General features: G+C 43.0%; 2 protein-coding genes and 1 non-coding gene across 4 annotated transcripts in view; all 3 read right to left on the reverse strand.

The window, feature by feature from the left end:
* Nucleotides 1-4015, reverse strand: part of rskrb (ribosomal protein S6 kinase related b) — a 55619-nt gene extending 51604 nt beyond the window's left edge. Inside the window, exon 1 of one of the 2 annotated variants that reach the window (XM_046317684.1) lies at nt 3647-4015. Coding sequence is in view for 1 of the 2 variants with exons in the window: in XM_046317683.1 (XP_046173639.1) it covers nt 3678-3707 (30 nt within the window). In the remaining variant the exon portion in view is untranslated. The remainder of the gene's footprint in view (nt 1-3646) is intronic. The other variant, XM_046317683.1, reaches the window with a different exon arrangement.
* Nucleotides 4016-12517: 8502 nt separating this feature from the next.
* On the reverse strand, nt 12518-17840 carry LOC124007335 (60S ribosomal protein L23a). The gene is made up of 5 exons (XM_046317823.1): nt 17782-17840; nt 16383-16563; nt 15870-16046; nt 12896-12965; nt 12518-12579 (listed from the first exon to the last, which is right to left on the reverse strand). The coding sequence occupies exons 1-5, from the start codon at nt 17804-17806 to the stop codon at nt 12565-12567; spliced, it is 468 nt and encodes a 155-aa protein (XP_046173779.1). The 5' UTR covers nt 17807-17840; the 3' UTR covers nt 12518-12564.
* LOC124007574 lies at nt 12680-12744 on the reverse strand. Its single transcript, XR_006833955.1, has one exon. It is a non-coding gene; the product is annotated as a small nucleolar RNA SNORD42 (small nucleolar RNA).
* Nucleotides 17841-21270: the final 3430 nt, after the last annotated feature.

The following is a 21270-nucleotide window of genomic DNA, read 5'->3' on the forward strand; positions in this document are numbered from 1 at the left end:
CTTAGCTTCAGAAGCAAGCCAGCAGTGGTAAGCAGGGTGGTATGCTGCTGACCAGGACCAACCCTGCTTAGCTTCAGAAGCAAGCCAGCAGTGGTAAGCAGGGTGGTATGCTGCTGACCAGGACCAACCCTGCTAAGCTTCAGAAGAAAGCCAGCAGTGGTATGCAGGGTGGTATGCTGCTGACCAGGACCAACCCTGCTTAGCTTCAGAAGCAAGCCAGCAGTGGTATGCAGGGTGGTATGCTGCTGACCAGGACCAACCCTACTTAGCTTCAGAAGAAAGCCAGTAGTGATATGCAGGGTGGAATGCTGCTGACCAGGACCAACCCTGCTTAGCTTCAGCCCAAATTTTGGAATGTTGCATTTTGAAACGGGGGTCACCAAAACAGAAAGAGAAACGCCAATCACTCATTACACCAGTGAGGGGAGATGAGGTTGCACGTCCTGCTAAAACTAACACAGCTCAAAAACCACACAGAATCTGGGAACAATGTGTACTCCACAGGTTAGAGAACAACTGGTAGAAGACAGCTAGCTGCATTTTGAAGTGTTGCATGCATTTTGATTCAAGTGGGTTGACAACGTGGTAACTGTAATTGTTTGTTAATCCCATCAATATCACGCTGAAATCAATAGAACAGGGGGAAACGGTTGGGGGGTAGAACTGTTTGTTGTTGTTGGCGTTTCTCTTTCTGTTTTGGTGACCCCCGTTTCAAAATGCAACATTCCAAAATGTTCTGTCTTCCAACCAGTGATGGGTAACTATCTCCAGTTTCCACAGGTTTTTTGAGTTGTGGTAGTTTCAACAACGCATATCCCTCTGCTAAATCGATGAGTGATTTATGGCCACTTCAAAACAACAGCCCAAATTGCAGCCTACATGACCCTGCTGGTCATTTATGAACATTTGAACATCTTGGCCATGTTCTGTTATAATCTCCACCCAGCACAGCCAGAAGAGGACTGGCCACCCCTCATAGCCTGGTTCCTCTCTGGGTTTCTTCCTAGGTTTTGGCCTTTCTAGGGAGTTTTCCCTAACCACAGTGCTTCTACACCTGCATTGCTTGCTGTTTGATTGGAATATCTATACATAGGACCACTTTAAGCCGTACAAGAGAGGAAACATTTAAATGTATTGGAATGGCCTAGTCAAAGCCAAGACCTCACTCCAATTGAGAATCTGGTATGACTTAAAGATTGCTGTAAACTAGCGGAACCGATCCAACTTGAAGGAGCTGGAGCAGTTTTGCCTTTGAAGAATAATTTCTCAAGCAATAATTTTGCCAGGACTGTCTGGAAGTAATCTAAAAACGAAAAGTACCTGTTATTGGCAGAGAAATTTCTTATTGGGCTCCCGAGTGGCACAGCAGCCTAAGGCACTGCATCTCAGTGCTAGAGGCATCACTACAGACCCTGGTTCAATTCCAGTCTGTATCACAACCGGCCGTGATTGGGAGTCCCTTAGGGCGGCAAACAATTGGCCGAGCGTCATGCGGGTTAGGGTTTGGCCGAGGTAGGCAGTCATTGTAAATAAGAATTTGTTCTTAACTTACTTGCCAAGTTAAATAAAAATAAATTACAATTATTGGTTTATTAACTAATTTGATATCACCAGACAAAACTCCATCCCACCAAAACAGGCAGAAATTATGAATATGCCATTTATTGTAAGAGCTGTTTGAAAACCCTGAAAATATAAATAATATGTTCATTAAATAGTACCCGCAAAACACCAGTCTCAACGTCAACAGTGAAGAGGTGACTCCGGGATGCTGACCTTCTAGGCAGAGTTCCTCTGTTCAGTGTCGGTGTTCTTCGAACCTGTAATCGAACCCGCCGATGCTTCAGATACTCAATTAGTCTAAAGAAGGCCAGTTTTATTGCTTCTTTAATCAGGACAACAGTTTCCAGATGTGCTAACATAATTGCAAAAGGGTTTTCTAATGATCAATTCGCCTTTTAAAATGATAAACTTTATATTTGATAACATAACGTTCCATTGGAACACAGGAGTGATGGTTGCTGATAATGGCCTCTGTACGTCTATGTAGATATTCCATTAAAAATCAGACGTTTCCAGCTAAAATAGTCATTTACAACATTAACAATGTCTACACTGTATTTCTGACCAAATTGATGTTATTTTAATGGACAAAAAATGTGCTTTTCGTTTAAAAAAAAGACATTTCTAAGTGAAATTTTTGAACGGTAGTGTGTATACATACATACATACATACATACATACATACATACATACATACATACATACATACATACATACATACATACATACATACATACATACATACATACATACATACATACATACATACATACACACATATATATACATACACACATACATATATATACATATACATACATATACACATATATATACATACATACATACATACATACATACATACATACATACATACATACATACATACATACATACATACATACATACATACATACATACATACATATACACACATATATATATACATACATACATACATATACACATATATATACATACACATATATATACATATACATACATATACACATATATATACATACATACATACATATACACATATATATACATACATACATACATACATACATACATACATACATACATACATACATACATACATACATACATACATACATACATACATATATATATATATACACACATACATACATACATACATACATACATACATACATACATACATACATACATACATACATATACACACATATATATATATACACACATACATACATACATACATACATACATACATACATACATACATACATACATACATACATACATACATACATACATACATACATACATACATACATACATACATACATACATACACATAGATAGATCGATAGGAGAGAGCACAGCAGATTAATGTAGGCTAAGCGTTCTATCTGCCGTTAAAACGTCCCAACATTACAGTTGTTTGTTCATTCATGATGTGAGTATTATCATCTGTAGCCATCATCCATTCAGGACAACACGACCAGGTCACATACTGCACTGTAGTTATTATCACACTATTACTGGGAAGGCTACATCTGAATTTGGTCTTTTTTTATTTTACCGTTATTTAACTAGGCAAGCAACCTTTAAAAAAATATAAAATGTTTACCTTATTTTACTAGGCAAATCAGTTAAGAACAAATTCTTATTTTCAATGACGGCCTGGGAACAGTGGGTTAACTGCCTGTTCAGGGGCAGAAGGACAGATCTTTACCTTGTCAGCTCGGGGATTCGATCTAGCAACCTTTCAGTTACTCGTCCAATTCTCTAACTACTAGGCTACCTGCCACCCTAAATAACACCCCTAGTTAATATACTACATATTGCAATAATGTAACATAGGATAATATTATAAGATTACATGGACAGATCCTAGATCAGCACTCTACTGTGTGATGCTTTGTGGATATGTGCCCTGATCTCATGCACTGAGAGTGAAACAGTATGAGTAGCTAACTATATGAGCTGGTGTCTTATGTTTAATCCATAAATTAAACCCCAACTACTCTCACTGATGCTGATGCAGTCATGGTCCCCCCCCCCCCCCAGCGGTATACCTGTCGCCCACTACCTGAGAGAGAGGAAGAGTCCTGCTATTTCACCTTGCTGGCTTTACTGGCGTCCGCCCCCATCTGGTCTGTCTCTCTCAGCTTGTTGTCATCCACCACGACACTGCTTCTTCATCATCCTGCTAGCATCATCACCCTCCTCATCCTCGCCCTCACTCCACTCACAAACAATCCGCAGCCTGCGCAACACACACACACGGGTTCTCTGCGCCCCGGCGACTACACTATGGCCAGCCGTCGGTAGGTAAAACATTAGTAGCTAGTACTTCCCAAAGTCTTCCACCGTGTTGTCGTCGTCGACAGCAGACAGAGCAGATTAGGCGACATAAACAAAATAATCCCTTCTGTAGGTCACGTCACCTCTACATCCGCCCACATGGCGCTTATCCAATCAGACTGGGAGCCCGTAGCGTTAGACCCGCCCCGTTCTCTCTCCCCGGCCCCGCCCTCTGAAAGGAGATTCTGTCCTCATGAACTCTTTAATTATTTATAATACAGACGAAACACAATAAAGACAATTTACCAACGTGTTAAGAAAATCTTGTTGATAAACTCTTGTAGATGACTGTTGTTCAGATGTTAATACAATGTCGCTGGCAGATGAATGGAAAAGAACAAATGAATCAATAAAGGTTTTTATATAGTTGAATCCCAACTGCAGTGGTTATTCATTTACAATGTAGCAGGCTGAGGCAGTAGCCTCTTCTCACTCTCATTAGTGATTCCTGGTCCCCTCAAAACAATGTAGCAGGCTGAGGCAGTAGCCTCTTCTCACTCTCGTTAGTGATTCCTGGTCCCCTCAAAACAATGTAGCAGGCTGAGGCAGTAGCCTCTTCTCACTCTCGTTAGTGATTCCTGGTCCCCTCAAAACAATGTAGCAGGCTGAGGCAGTAGCCTCTTCTCACTCTCGTTAGTGATTCCTGGTCCCCTCAAAACAATGTAGCAGGCTGAGGCAGTAGCCTCTTCTCACTCTCGTTAGTGATTCCTGGTCCCCTCAAAACAATGTAGCAGTCAAATGGAAGCAAGGATGCACCTGAGCTCAATGTACAGTATCATAGCAACGGGTCTGAATATTTATGTAAATGTGATTTCAGTTTATTATTTTTAATACATTTGCCAAAGAATTCTAAAAAACGTTTTTTGTTTTGTCATTATGGGATATTGTGTGAAGGTTGATGAGGGAAAACAATAATTTATAATAATAATATAATAATAATAATAAATAATAATATATGCCATCTAGCAGACGCTTTTATCCAAAGCGACTTACAGTCATGTGTGCATACATACATTGGTCCCGGGGATCGAACCCACGTTTTTGTTTTGTCATTAGCGCCATGCTCTACCAACTGAGCTACAGAAGGACCATTTTTGAATAGGTCTGTAAGGTCAACTAAATGTAGAAAAAGTCAAGGGGTCTGAATACTTTCCGAATGCATGGTCTGTACCTTATCAGCTCGGGGATTCGATCCAGCAAACTTTCAGTTATTAGTCCACTGCTCTAACCACTAGGCTACCTGCATGCACTGTAAAGTCTAGTGAATGTGCGTAGGGTCAGTGCAGATTGTCCAGGTAAACATGAATTAACATCAAAATTAACTATTTAACAGTCTTAATGCTTAGGTATCATTTGCTGGACGGGAGCAGAGTGAACGGTCTTCGAGGTCCTGGATGGCAGGGAGCTCGGCCTCAGTATCTAACGGGGTGTGAGGCAAATCTCAGCCCAGCGGCTGATGCAGTGTGCTCAGCTGGCAGAGGAAAGTAGGTCCCTGATCACTGGAGGGTGGGGATTCACACACATACAGACACCATGACACATACACACATACAGACACCATGACACATACACACACACAGACACCATGACACATACACACATACAGACACCATGACACATACACACACACAGACACCATGACACATACACACATAAGACACCATGACACATACACACACATACAGACACACACCGGAGTGACAGGACTGTCAAGCCATAGTTCCCATAACGCACCACTGGTTCCATGATGAGGACAGATTTCATGCTCTGACTACGCTGACACACACACACACACACACACACACACACACACACACACACACACACACACACACACACACACACACACACACACACACACACACACACACACACACACACACACACACACACACACACACACACACACAACGACACACACACAATGAATGGCACACACATACGACAAACACACGGTATGACACACACACCCTCTATGACACACACACACTAGGACACACACACACACACACACACACTAGGACACACACACACACACACACTAGGACACACACACACACACACTACGACACACACACACACACACACACACACACTATGATACACACACAGGCTATGACACACACACTACGACACACACACACACACACACACACACACACACTAGGACACACACACACTAGGACACACACACACTAGGACACACACACACACACACACTACGACACACACACACACACTATGATACACACACACAGGCTATGACACACACACTACGACACACACACACACACACACACACACACACACACACACACACACACACACACACACACACACACACACACACACACACACACACACACACACACACACACACACACACACAGGCTATGACACACACACTATGACACTGGGTCAGTACTACACACACACGTTGACACACATACACACACGCAATGACACACACACAAACAATGACAAATACACACAATGATGTATGGGTCCAGGATGTGTAATAATGGGTTCTGATGACATGGACGGGTCCAGGATGTGTAATAATGGGTTCTGATGACATGGACGGGTCCAGGATGACATAGAAATCAGGTCAAATTTTATTGGTCACATACACATGGTTAGCAGACGTTAACGCGAGTAGAGTGAAATGCTTGTACGAGTAATATGCTCGGGAGCGGTGGACGGTGTGCTCTCCTTCTGACTCTGACCAGTAGGCCGCTCCGTCTGCCTCTCCTGCGGCGACTGTGTTGTTTTGGGTCGGCCTCTGGGATAAGATCCCATGTCCAGGGTGGAGGTCCGAACAAAGGCTCCGCTTCGGGAAAGACGTATTCCTGGTCGTAATGTTGGTAAGTTGACGTCGTTTGTATAACCAATAGTTCTGTCTCAGCCTCCAGTATTTATGCTGCAGTAGTTTATGTGTCGGGGGGCTAGGGTCAGTTTGTTATATCTGGAGTACTTCTCCTGTCCTATTCGGTGTCCTGTGTGAATTTAAGTGTGCGTTCTCTAATTCTCTCTTTCTATCTTTCTTTCTCTCGGAGGACCTGAGCCCTAGGACCATGCCTCAGGACTACCTGGCATGATGACTCCTTGCTGTCCCCAGTACACCTGGCCGTGCTGCTGCTCCAGTTTCAACTGTTCTGCCTTATTATTATTGGACCATGCTGGTCATTTATGAACATTTGAACATCTTGGCCATGTTCTGTTATAATCTCCACCCGGCACAGCCAGAAGAGGACTGGCCACCCCTCATAGCCTGGTTCCTCTCTAGGTTTCTTCCTAGGTTTTGGCCTTTCTAGGGAGTTTTTCCTAGTCACCGTGCTTCTACACCTGCATTGCTTGCTGTTTGGAGTTTTAGGCTGGGTTTCTGTACAGCACTTTGAGATATCAGCTGATGTACGAAGGGCTATATAAATACATTTGATTTGAGTTCTTCCCGGCTGTATGTAATAACACCCCTAAAGTACTACCCCTATATTACTGGGTCAGCACCACCCCTATAGTACTGGGTCAGTACCACCCCTATAGTACTGGGTCAGTACCACCCCTATAGTACTCCCTATAGTACTGGGTCAGTACCACCCCTATAGTACTCCCTATAGTACTGGGTCAGTACCACCCCTATAGTACTCCCTATAGTACTGGGTCAGTACCACCCCTACAATACTCCCTATAGTACTGGGTCAGTACCACCCCTATAGTACTCCCTATAGTACTGGGTCAGTACCACCCCTATAGTACTGGGTCAGTACCACCCCTATAATACTGGGTCAGTACTACCCCTATAATACTGGGTCAGTACCACCCCTATAGTACTGGGTCAGTACCACCCCTATAATACTGGGTCAGTACTACCCCTATAGTACTGGGTCAGTACTACCCCTATAATACTGGGTCAGTACCACCCCTATAGTACTGGGTCAGTACTAACCCTATAGTACTGGGTCAGTACCACCCCTATAATACTGGGTCAGTACCACCCCTATAATACTGGGTCAGTACCACCCCTATAATACTGGGTCAGTACTACCCCTATAATACTGGGTCAGTACTACCCCTATAGTACTGGGCCAGTACTACCCCTATAGTAGTGGGTCAGTACCACCCCTATAATACTGGGTCAGTACCACCCCTATAATACTGGGTCAGTACCACCCCTATAATACTGGGTCAGTACCACCCCTATAATACTGGGTCAGTACCACCCCTATAATACTGGGTCAGTACCACCCCTATAATACTGGGTCAGTACCACCCCTATAATACTGGGTCAGTACCACCCCTATAATACTGGGTCAGTACCACCCCTATAATACTGGGTCAGTACCACCCCTATAATACTGGGTCAGTACTACCCCTATAGTAGTGGGTCAGTACTACCCCTATAGTAGTGGGTCAGTACCACCCCTATAATACTGGGTCAAATTCTATGTTCTCTAATGATAAGTTGCTGTTTTTTGTTATTTGTAGGGTTTTTATGATTGTTTATATTAATAATATTATTACTAATAATAGGCTTATAAATCCCCTCAATGAGTCCTCTGACAGTTCTAAGCGATACAATAGTGAGCTCAGAATCAGCTGCAGTTCCTTTGTTTCTCATTCATTCATCCTTCTATTCCATCCTGACATTCAGGTTGTCTGGGCCTCTTCCATCAGCAGGTTTCTAGAAGTCATTATGTCTCACAGCCTCTTCCATCAGCAGGTTTCTAGAAGTCATTATGTCTCACGGCCTCTTCCATCAGCAGGTTTCTAGAAGTCATTATGTCTCACAGCCTCTTCCATCAGCAGGTTTCTAGAAGTCATTATGTCTCACAGCCTCTTCCATCAGCAGGTTTCTAGAAGTCATTATGTCTCACAGCCTCTTCCATCAGCAGGTTTCTAGAAGTCATTATGTCTCACAGCCTCTTCCATCAGCAGGTTTCTAGAAGTCATTATGTCTCACAGCCTCTTCCATCAGCAGGTTTCTAGAAGTCATTATGTCTCACAGCCTCTTCCATCAGCAGGTTTCTAGAAGTCATTATGTCTCACAGCCTCTTCCATCAGCAGGTTTCTAGAAGTCATTATGTCTCACAGCCTCTTCCATCAGCAGGTTTCTAGAAGTCATTATGTCTCACAGCCTCTTCCATCAGCAGGTTTCTAGAAGTCATTATGTCTCACAGCCTCTTCCATCAGCAGGTTTCTAGAAGTCATTATGTCTCACAGCCTCTTCCATCAGCAGGTTTCTAGAAGTCATTATGTCTCACAGCCTCTTCCATCAGCAGGTTTCTAGAAGTCATTATGTCTCACAGCCTCTTCCATCAGCAGGTTTCTAGAAGTCATTATGTCTCACAGCCTCTTCCATCAGCAGGTTTCTAGAAGTCATTATGTCTCACAGCCTCTTCTATCAGCAGGTTTCTAGAAGTCATTATGTCTCACAGCCTCTTCCATCAGCAGGTTTCTAGAAGTCATTATGTCTCACAGCCTCTTCTATCAGCAGGTTTCTAGAAGTCATTATGTCTCACAGCCTCTTCCATCAGCAGGTTTCTAGAAGTCATTATGTCTCACAGCCTCTTCCATCAGCAGGTTTCTAGAAGTCATTATGTCTCACAGCCTCTTCTATCAGCAGGTTTCTAGAAGTCATTATGTCTCACAGCCTCTTCTATCAGCAGGTTTCTAGAAGTCATTATGTCTCACAGCCTCTTCCATCAGCAGGTTTCTAGAAGTCATTATGTCTCACAGCCTCTTCTATCAGCAGGTTTCTAGAAGTCATTATGTCTCACAGCCTCTTCTATCAGCAGGTTTCTAGAAGTCATTATGTCTCACAGCCTCTTCTATCAGCAGGTTTCTAGAAGTCATTATGTCTCACAGCCTCTTCTATCAGCAGGTTTCTAGAAGTCATTATGTCTCACAGCCTCTTCCATCAGCAGGTTTCTAGAAGTCATTATGTCTCACAGCCTCTTCCATCAGCAGGTTTCTAGAAGTCATTATGTCTCACAGCCTCTTCTATCAGCAGGTTTCTAGAAGTCATTATGTCTCACAGCCTCTTCTATCAGCAGGTTTCTAGAAGTGATTATGTCTCACAGCCTCTCCATGACAACAGTAGGTTTCTAGAAGTCATCATTAGGCCTCTTTAATTACTTCCTGAACAACAGGTTTGGGACAGACTGACTCCCAGGCCTCTTTAATTACTTCCTGAACAACAGGTTTGGGACAGACTGGCCACCAGGATAACTCTTAAATGTGACATTATATAGGAACAACACAATAGACCATATACACTTAAATAAAAATATATAGGATCAACAATATATATCATATACACTTAAATAAAAATATATAGGATCAACACTATATATCATATAAACTTAAATACAACAGTATAAACACATACAGTACCGGTCAAAAGTTTAACTATGTTCTACATTGTAAAAAAGTGAAGACAAAACAATGAAATAACACATGATATGATGTAAGCAAAAAATTATTTTACAATCTTTGCTGCCTTGATGACAGCTTTGCACACTCTTGGCATTCTCTCAACCAGCTTCACCTGGAATGCTTTTTCTGTAGCTCAGTTGGTAGAGCATGGCGCTTGTAATGCCAGGGTAGTGGGTTCGATTCCCGGGATCACCCATACGTAGAATGTATGCACACATGACTGTAAGTCGCTTTGGATAAAAGCGTCTGCTAAATGGCATATTATTATTATATATTATTCAATTGTCTTGAAGGAGTTCCAGTGTATGCTGAACACTTGTTGGCTGCTTTTCCTTCACTCTGCGATATAACTCATCCCAAACCATCTCAATTGGGTTGAGGTCGGGTGATTGTGGAGGCCAGCTCATCTCAAAGCTGCAGGCTTAGGCTAAATCAATACTGTTTCCTCCACCGTAATCACTCCCCTTCCACCACAGGTGCCAAACTAACCCTGATTTCAATGACCATCCTACCCATGCTAGATTACGGAGACACAATTTATAGATCGGCAGGTAAGGGTGCTCTCGAGTGGCTAATGTTCTTTATCATTTGGCCATCAGTGTTATGTTATCTTAAGTCTCTCTTTATGTAGTGGTGCAGTGTCCTTGTGACACGTTGGTCCTATACTTATTTTTAAACCCCCGTCCCCGCAGGAGGCCGTCATTGTAAATAAGAACTTGTTTTTAACCGACTTGCTTAGTTAAATAAAGGATCTGACACAGCACCTCATCACTCTCCTTCTTGGTCAAATAACCAGATGGGATGGCGTATTGCTGCAGAATGCTGGTTGAGGGCCTTGAATTGTAAATAAATCACAATCTGTGTCACCAGCAAAGCACCCCCACACCATAACACCTCCTCCATGCTTCACGGTGGGAACCACACATGGAGATCATCTGTTCACAGACAGTTGGAACCAAAAATAGCAGACTCATCAGACCAGACAGATTTCTACCAGTAATGGCCATCGCTCGTGCTTCTTGGCCCAAGGAAGTCTTAGTGGTGACCTTTAGTAGTCGTGTCTTTCCAGCAATTTGACCACTAAAGACTGCTTTCAGTCTCCTCTGAACAGTTGACGTTAAGATGTGTCCGTTACTTGAACACTGAAGCATCTATTTGGGCTGGAATTTGAGGTGGTTAACTAATGGATTTCTCTGCAGCAGAGGTCTCTTCTGTATACCACCCCTACCTTGTAACAGAGGAAACTCTGGGTCTTCCATTCCTGTGATGCTCCTCATGAGCCAGCTTCATCACAGAATGTTTTTTTGCGATTGCACTTGAAGAACCTTAAAGTTCTTAAAATGTTCCGCGTTGACTGACCTTTCACGTCTTAAAGTAATGGACTGTCGTTTCTCTTGCTTATTTGAGCTGTTCTTGCCAAAATATGAGCCGTCTTCTGTCTACCACCCCTACCTTGGTAACAACTGATGGCGTTATGATATATGAACCCACCATTTATCTTGGCATTCTTTCAAACAGCTTCATGAGGTAGTAACCCAGAATGCATTTCAATTAGCAGGTGTGCCTTGTTAAACGTTAATTTGTGGAATTTCTTTCCTTCTTAATAATGCATTTGAGCCAATCAGATGTGTTGTGACAAGGTAGGGGCGGTATACAGAAGACAGCCCTACTTGGTAAAAGACCAAGTCAATATTATGGGAGGTGTTGGATCACAGAGTGAAGGAAAAGCAGCAAACAAGTGCATATGTGGGAAGTCCATCAAGACTGTGGGAAAAGCAGTCCAGGTGAAGAGGCATGATTAACAGCAGCATCATTGGGGCCCGAGTGGCGCAGTGGTCTAAGGCAGTGCAAGAAGCATCACTACAGTCCCTGGTTCGAATCCGGCTGTGATTGAGAGTCCCATAGGGCGACTCACAATTGGCCCAGCGTCGTCCGGGTTTGGCCGTCATTGTAAATAAGAATTTGTTCTTAACCGACAGTTAAATAAATAAAAGGTATTTAAATAGTGGCGTCACGTGACATTTAAATACCAGAGTACATCAAACCTCCCTTTCATTCCACATGAACCTCTAAACAAAATAACCATGTTTGGTGAGGAGGAGTAACTCTGAGTGTGGGTGTGACTGTCAGCGAGAACCAACCAATAACAGACGAGACCGTAGCGTTTTTATAAACATTTATTCCTCTGTACATCTCCTCGGCAGCCATTTAGATGATGCCAATCTGAAACACAAAAAGACATGACAGGTTTTAGACAGGCATCGTAGGACTGTTATAAGGTAGTCATAGGGCGTTTATAAAGCGCCACAGAGCAGGTGGTCTCTGGCATCAGTGGTTCCTTTGAGTCTGTCATTATTCATCAGAAATTATATCATGCATCATCTGCCCAGAGCCTCTACTGCAGTCAGATTGGACACCCCACCTCATCTCCAACGCTATTGGCTGACAGTGAACATGCGCCAGTCCTCATGAGAGGAGTGTTGTAGACTATTGCGATGCAGAGACGTTTGTCACAATGGCGCTACACTCTAGAGCTCACCTTGTTGGCGACATCCAACGCATCGTAATCTGGAGCCAGGCGCACGTATGCCTTCTTCTCACCGTCAGGCCTGGGGGAGAGAGTGGAGGAGAGGGGGTGGAGAGAGTGGAGGAGAGGGGGTGAAGGAGATGAGGGAGGAGAGAGTGGAGGGGAGGACAAAGAGATGAGGATATTATTATGACATCATGCAGGAGTCAGTGGGGAAAACACTGTAACCATTAAGACCTTCTACTGTAATAGACTGTAACCATTAAGACCTTCTACTGTAATAGACTGTAACCATTAAGACCTACTGTAATAGACTGTAACCATTAAGACCTTCTACTGTAATAGACTGTAACCATTAAGACCTTCTACTGTAATAGACAGTAACCATTAAGACATTCTACTGTAATAGACAGTAACCATTAAGACATTCTACTGTAATAGACAGTAACCATTAAGACATTCTACTGTAATAGACAGTAACCATTAAGACATTCTACTGTAATAGACAGTAACCATTAAGACATTCTACTGTAATAGACAGTAAGCATTAAGACATTCTACTGTAATAGACAGTAACCATTAAGACCTTCTACTGTAATAGACTGTAACCATTAAGACCTTCTACTGTAATAGACTGTAACCATTAACTAAGACCTAATGTAATAGACTGTAACCATTAAGACATTCTACTGTAATAGACAGTAACCATTAAGACATTCTACTGTAATAGACAGTAACATTAAGACATTCTACTGTAATAGACAGTAACCATTAACTAAGACCTAATGTAATAGACTGTAACCATTAAGACATTCTACTGTAATAGACAGTAACCATTAAGACATTCTACTGTAATAGACAGTAACCATTAAGACATTCTACTGTAATAGACAGTAACCATTAAGACATTCTACTGTAATAGACTGTAACCATTAAGACCTAATGTAATAGACTGTAACCATTAAGACATTCTACTGTAATAGACAGTAACCATTAAGACATTCTACTGTAATAGACAGTAACCATTAAGACATTCTACTGTAATAGACAGTAACCATTAAGACATTCTACTGTAATAGACAGTAACCATTAAGACATTCTACTGTAATAGACAGTAACCATTAACTAAGACCTAATGTAATAGACTGTAACCATTAAGACATTCTACTGTAATAGACAGTAACCATTAAGACATTCTACTGTAATAGACAGTAACCATTAAGACATTCTACTGTAATAGACAGTAACCATTAAGACCTTCTACTGTAATAGACTGTAACCATTAACTAAGACCTAATGTAATAGACTGTAACCATTAAGACATTCTACTGTAATAGACAGTAACCATTAAGACATTCTACTGTAATAGACAGTAACCATTAAGACCTTCTACTGTAATAGACTGTAACCATTAACTAAGACCTAATGTAATAGACTGTAACCATTAACTAAGACCAGACCTTCTAATGTAATAGGTGACCAGGTCAGACCAGCAGCCAGGATAGTACCCAGTGACTAATAGTTAGATGTTAGTACCTTCAGGCTAGTAATGGACTAATCAGGGTTAGTTCAATAATATCAGGATTATATTTGTATGTACCTGATCAAAGCGTCTAGTAGTTAGGATTAGAGGTGTAGGGGTCGTGTAGTTAGGATTAGAGGTGTAGGGGTCGTGTAGTTAGGATTAGAGGTGTAGGGGTCTGTAGTTAGGATTAGAGGTGTAGGGGTCGTGTAGTTAGGATTAGAGGTGTAGGGGTCGTGTAGTTAGGATTAGAGGTGTAGGGGTCGTGTAGTTAGGATTAGAGGTGTAGGGGTCGTGTAGTTAGGATTAGAGGTGTAGGGGTCGTGTAGTTAGGATTAGAGGTGTAGGGGTCGTGTAGTTAGGATTAGAGGTGTAGGGGTCGTGTAGTTAGGATTAGAGGTGTAGGGGTCTGTAGTTAGGATTAGAGGTGTAGGGGTCGTGTAGTTAGGATTAGAGGTGTAGGGGTCGTGTAGTTAGGATTAGAGGTGTAGGGGTCGTGTAGTTAGGATTAGAGGTCTAGGGGTCGTGTAGTTAGGATTAGAGGTCTAGGGGTCAGTAGTTAGGATTAGAGGTGTAGGGGTCAGTGTAGTTAGGATTAGAGGTGTAGGGGTCGTCAGGTAGTTAGGATTAGAGGTGTAGGGGTCGTGTAGTTAGGATTAGAGGTGTAGGGGTCGTGTAGTTAGGATTAGAGGTGTAGGGGTCGTGTAGTTAGGATTAGAGGTGTAGGGGTCGTGTAGTTAGGATTAGAGGTCTAGGGGTCGTGTAGTTAGGATTAGAGGTGTAGGGGTCGTGTAGTTAGGATTAGAGGTCTAGGGGTGTGTAGTTAGGATTAGAGGTCTAGGGGTCGTGTAGTTAGGATTAGAGGTGTAGGGGTCGTGTAGTTAGGATTAGAGGTGTAGGGGTCGTGTAGTTAGGATTAGAGGTCTAGGGGTCGTGTAGTTAGGATTAGAGGTGTAGGGGTCGTGTAGTTAGGATTAGAGGTGTAGGGGTCGTGTAGTTAGGATTAGAGGTGTAGGGGTCGTGTAGTTAGGATTAGAGGTCTAGGGGTCGTGTAGTTAGGATTAGAGGTCTAGGGGTCGTGTAGTTAGGATTAGAGGTGTAGGGGTCGTGTAGTTAGGATTAGAGGTGTAGGGGTCGTGTAGTTAGGATTAGAGGTCTAGGGGTCGTGTAGTTAGGATTAGAGGTCTAGGGGTCGTGTAGTTAGGATTAGAGGTGTAGGGGTCGTGTAGTTAGGATTAGAGGTGTAGGGGTCGTGTAGTTAGGATTAGAGGTGTAGGGGTCGTGTAGTTAGGATTAGAGGTGTAGGGGTCGTGTAGTTAGGATTAGAGGTGTAGGGGTCGTGTAGTTAGGATTAGAGGTGTAGGGGTCGTGTAGTTAGGATTAGAGGTCTAGGGGTCGTGTAGTTAGGATTAGAGGTGTAGGGGTCGTGTAGTTAGGATTAGAGGTGTAGGGGTCGTGTCATACCTGATGAGCGTGTTGACCTTGGCCACGTCGATGTCGTAGAGCTTCTTGACGGCGTGTTTGATCTGATGCTTGTTGGCCTTGACGTCTACGATGAAGACGAGGGTGTTGTTGTCCTCGATCTTCTTCATTGCCGACTCTGTCGTCAGAGGGAACTTAATGATGGCATAGTGGTCCAACCTGGGGAGGGAGAGGGACGGGGGAGATCACGTTCAGCGTGCACCTAACGCTGCGACTGAACCCCATTTAAAAAAAGACCGGTATGTTGCTCTAAGGTGCATCAGTGGTTTGTAAGGATGGAATCATGGGATATCATACTTTGATCGCTGTTACCATCATTTGCACCCAGAGCAGAGAAACTAATCTGGACTAAACCATAAAATCTCATTCAAAGCCATTTTTACAATGAAGGTTGTAATAAAATACAAGAATCTTCAAAACAGATGTACGGCTTGTGCATGTCGGTACTGTACCAACGTCATTCTACTGGCATTCTTACGAGTTTGTATGACTTACTTGTTTCTGCGCGGGGCACTCTTGCGGGGGTACTTGGGTTGTCTGCGGAGGCGCAGGGTTTTGGGGCGGCGGAAGGTTGGGGAGGTTCTAATCTTCTTCTTCCTCTGGCTGTGGACTCCTTTCAGAACAGCCTTCTTGGCCTTCAGTGCCTTCACCTTGGCCTCAGTCTTGGCAGGGACAGCTACACAGGAGAGAGAATGTTCCAACTTGGTTAAGTAAACAGCTACAGGAGATGCGTTAGAGAGGGTTTATAAACTAAAGCAGATTGGTTTAACATCCTAAAATCAGAACACTGTTGAACATCTGACCCATCCATATATCAAAAATAATTAGCAGGGCATTGCAGTAAACAACCAATTAGCCTTTACTTGTCCAGTCTACTCCAAATACCTGCAGACATATCTGGGATTGCAAACTCCTTCTCAAAGTAAGACATCATCTGAACTATATAGTACACTTCTCAAAAAGGTTGGGGGTCAATGTGATACATGGCAGGACTTACCAACTTCTCTTATTTGGCGGGTCAAGACGAATATATTACCAGAATACTTGTACCTTTCTCAAACCTGGCCTTCTCCTACGCCCAACGTTGTTTTAATGTGAGTGTAACGGGCAACCACCCTTTACTGATGTTAAGAGTCATCACCATAGCAATTCATCATTTATTTCCTAGCATCGATGTGAAAGTCGTTTAGTTTTTTTTGTTAATAATTGAAATGAATACCGGGTGAGTGTTCATGGGTTGGAGAGGGAAGTGTTTCAGTATGATATGTTAGATAAAGGTTCTGACAGATGTTCTCCCATGTAGCCTGCTGTTTTGTGTTGGTGGAATAAGGGGGCATTTTGTTTCATATTTGGCTTTTTAAATGTAATTTTTTTTTTACAATTGAACAAAAAGCGATTAAATACTGTAAACAAAACAAAAAAACGTCGGCTAGCATTCCTTACAATTTGACGCATACCTTCAATAAGTTCAAAGTAGGTACAACGCAGAACACACCAACGTAATGGAAATGAATGGTTACTAAAACGTGATCGCGGCGTTACTACAGGCCATGCTGTCAACTAAACAACGTGACGAATAAAAATTACATACACCACATACGGACTGCAATCACTCACGTAAGCTCAAACTTATGAATTTGAGAAATGGTCATTAATAGGCGGAATGAAATAACTACGAATGTTTCAGCGAACCGACTAGCAGAGCCACATTGGATGGAAACATGGTCGGTTTGCCACTTCCTACATTTCACGACATTTGGACACAGATAAAAAATAACTACAAGTCGTCTGTGACTTTCAACGATCGTAAAGAACATATACACATGTATAAACATCATGTGTAGCTCTTCATATTAAGTGAATTTACGCAAAAACAATGTAGGGATTCACAGACCTTCCTTCTTCGCCTTCGGTGCCATGATGGGAAAGAACGAGCGATCGGGGTTTCCGCAGCTGTAACACAGGGGCGAGACAGCGGCACTCATATCTCGCGAGACTGGCGAACAGCATCATGGTACTTGTCAGAATATATATTACAATATTACAGTCCAAACTTTAGCTGTGTACTAATACCCATACTAATATACGGTATAATTCATACTAAAATTAATTTATAGTAACTGAACGGTAACCTTTCAGTTGAACGTACTAGCGCTTCGCCTGTCTACCGGAAGTGGATGCTGTTGCTACGCAACTTCTTGGTAGCTTGTTACACATTACTAGCTAGACATCTTACGACTTCATTAAGTGTCCATTAAGAACGCACAACGACGATATCACATAGCTAAGCTGAGAATGACGTGAATAATCAAGTCAATAGGTTGCGTTCGTAAATGCACTCTGGCTATCGACTTCCGATTTCCAAAGCGCAGTATAACGTTAACTGACGAATTTACGAACGCTCAGTTAAATTGTTGCCAGTGTAACCGGCTAGCTAGTTAGCGGGGTGCGGCTAATGCAGTTTCAATCGGTGACGTCACTTGCTCTGAGACCTTGCAGTAGTTGTGGTCAAGGACCACGGCTTTTGTGGAGCGGTGGGTAACGATTCTTCGTAGGAGGCAGTTGTTGATGTGTGCAGAGGTTCCCTGGGGTGAGGAGAGGGACGGAAGCAATACTGTTACACCCACCGCCATTGGACTCTAGAGAAGTGGAAACACGTTCTCTGGAGTGATGAATCACGCTTCACCATCTGGCAGTCCAACGGACAAATTTGGGGTTGGCTGATACCAGGAGGCCACCTGCCCAAATGCAAACTGTAAAGTTTGGTGGAGGAGGAATAATGGGCTGGGGCTGTTTCTCATGGTTCGGGCCCCTTAGTTCCAGTGAAGGGAAATCTTAACGCTACAGCATACAATGACATTCTAGACGATTCTGTGCTTCCAACTTTGTGGCAACAGTTTGGCTTAGGCCCTTTCCTGTTTCAGCATAACAATGCCCACGTGCACAAAGTGAGGTCCATACAGAAATGGTTTGTCGAGATCAGTGTGGAAGAACTTGACTGGCCTGCACAGGGTTCGATTGTTGGACCTTATGTATTCCTAATCTATATCAATGACCTTGCTGCTGTGTCTTATACCATACTTCCCATTATCTTTGCTGATGATACCAATTTGATTTTAGCACACAATTTTGATTCACTAATTAATGAAGCCAACTCAAGCATGGATACATTTTCTAAATGTTTCCAGAAAAACAAATCATCTTTAAATGTATATTCACTAGTAAGAATAAGAAATATTATACCCCAAAAATTAAGGAGACAGAATCCACTAGATTCCTCTGAGATCTAATTGAAATCAAATCAAATCAAATGATGAAAAGTTATCCTGGAAAGATCCTATTCAATTTGTCTGCATTAAAGTGATAAAACCTGTTGGTATCATCAGACAGATGAGTGGTTTGGTTCATCAGGCTTGCTTCCTATCTATACTAGAGCTTCATTTACATGTATTTCATTTACTGTAATATTGTCTGGCCATATGCCCCCTACCTACACAAATTACTCATCATACAAAATAAATTTGCAAGACTGCACCTTTGTTTAAGAAACTCTATCTTGTCTATTTACAATATTAATGTACGCCAATTATGCACTTTCATCTACAAATGCTCATACCTACCAGACAGTTAACCTAAACCCTTCAATGGATTATGATGAACCATGAAGACTGGAGGTCAGCCTGATGAACCATGTAGACTGAAGGTCAGCCTGATGAACCATGAAGACTGGAGGTCAGCCTGATGAGCCATGAAGACTGGGGGTCAGCCTGATGAACCATGTAGACTGGAGGTCAGCCTGATGAGCCATGAAGACTGGGGGTCAGCCTGATGAACCATGTAGACTGGAGGTCAGCCTGATGAGCCATGAAGACTGGGGTCAGCCTGATGAACCATGTAGACTGGAGGTCAGCCTGATGAACCATGAAGACTGGAGATCAGCCTGATGAACCATGAAGACTGGAGGTCAGCCTGATGAACCATGAAGACTGGAGGTCAGCCTGATGAACCAAACTACTCAGTAATCTCCTCCATGAAGACTGGAGGTCAACCTGATGAACCATGAAGACTGGGGGTCAGCCTGATGAACCAAACTACTCAGTAATCTCCTCCATGAAGACTGGAGGTCAGCCTGATGAACCAAACTACTCAGTAATCTCCTCCATGAAGACTGGAGGTCAGCCTGATGAACCAAACTACTCAGTAATCTCCTCCATGAAGACTGGAGGTCAACCTGATGAACCATGAAGACTGAAGACTGGGGTCAGCCTGATGAACCAAACTACTCAGTAATCTCCTCCATGAAGACTGGAGGTCAGCCTGATGAACCAAACTACTCAGTAATCTCCTCCATGAAGACTGGATGGTCAACCTGATGAACCATGAAGACTGGGGGTCAGCCTGATGAACTAAACTGTAGACTCAGTAATCTCCTCCATGAAGACTGGAGGTCAGCCTGATGAACCAAACTACTCAGTAATCTCCTCCATGAAGACTGGAGGTCAGCCTGATGAACCAAACTACTCAGTAATCTCCTCCATGAAGACTGGAGGTCAACCTGATGAACCATGAAGACTGGGGGTCAGCCTGATGAACCAAACTACTCAGTAATCTCCTCCATGAAGACTGGAGGTCAGCCTGATGAACCAAACTACTCAGTAATCTCCATGAAGACTGGAGGTCAACCTGATGAACCATGAAGACTGGGGGTCAGCCTGATGAACCAAACTACTCAGTAATCTCCTCCATGAAGACTGGAGGTCAGCCTGATGAACCAAACTACTCAGTAATCTCCTCCATGAAGACTGGGGGTCAGCCTGATGAACCATGAAGACTGGAGGTCAGCCTGATGAACCAAACTACTCAGTAATCTCCATGAAGACTGGAGGTCAGCCTGATGAACCATGAAGACTGGAGGTCAGCCTGATGAACCAAACTACTCAGTAATCTCCTCCATGAAGACTGGAGGTCAGCCTGATGAACCAAACTACTCAGTAATCTCCATGAAGACTGGAGGTCAGCCTGATGAACCAAACTACTCAGTAATCTCTGTTACAGCAGCAAAGGGGGGACCAACTCCATATTAAAGCCTTCCCAGAAGAGTGGAGGCTGTTATAGCAGCAATGTTCCATCATCTAGTGGAAAGCCTTCCCAGAAGAGTGGAGGCTGTTATAGCAGCAATGTTCCAACATCTAGTGGAAAGCCTTCCCAGAAGAGTGGAGACTGTTACAGCAGCAATGTTCCTACATCTAGTGGAAAGCCTTCCCAGAGGGTTTCACAGCAGCTTTAGTAATGACTTCCCAGAAGAGTGGAGGCTGTTACAGCAGCAAAGGACCAACTCCATATTCAAACCTTCCCAGAAAGTGGGCCTTCCCAGAAGAGTGGA

The sequence above is a fragment of the Oncorhynchus gorbuscha genome, linkage group LG20 (genome assembly GCF_021184085.1).
Source record: "Oncorhynchus gorbuscha isolate QuinsamMale2020 ecotype Even-year linkage group LG20, OgorEven_v1.0, whole genome shotgun sequence".
Taxonomy (NCBI): domain Eukaryota; kingdom Metazoa; phylum Chordata; class Actinopteri; order Salmoniformes; family Salmonidae; genus Oncorhynchus; species Oncorhynchus gorbuscha.

What these genes read in the sequence shown, in the direction of transcription:
- LOC124007335 (XM_046317823.1), bottom strand. Translation starts at nt 17,806, where the DNA reads ATGGCACCGAAGGCGAAGAAGGAAG. An exon ending in ACCGAAGGCGAAGAAGGAAG is followed by an intron (nt 16,564 to 17,781) that starts GTCTGTGAATCC and finishes TCTCCTGTGTAG; the next exon opens with CTGTCCCTGCCAAGACTGAG. An exon ending in AGTGCCCCGCGCAGAAACAA is followed by an intron (nt 16,047 to 16,382) that starts GTAAGTCATACA and finishes CTCCCTCCCCAG; the next exon opens with GTTGGACCACTATGCCATCA.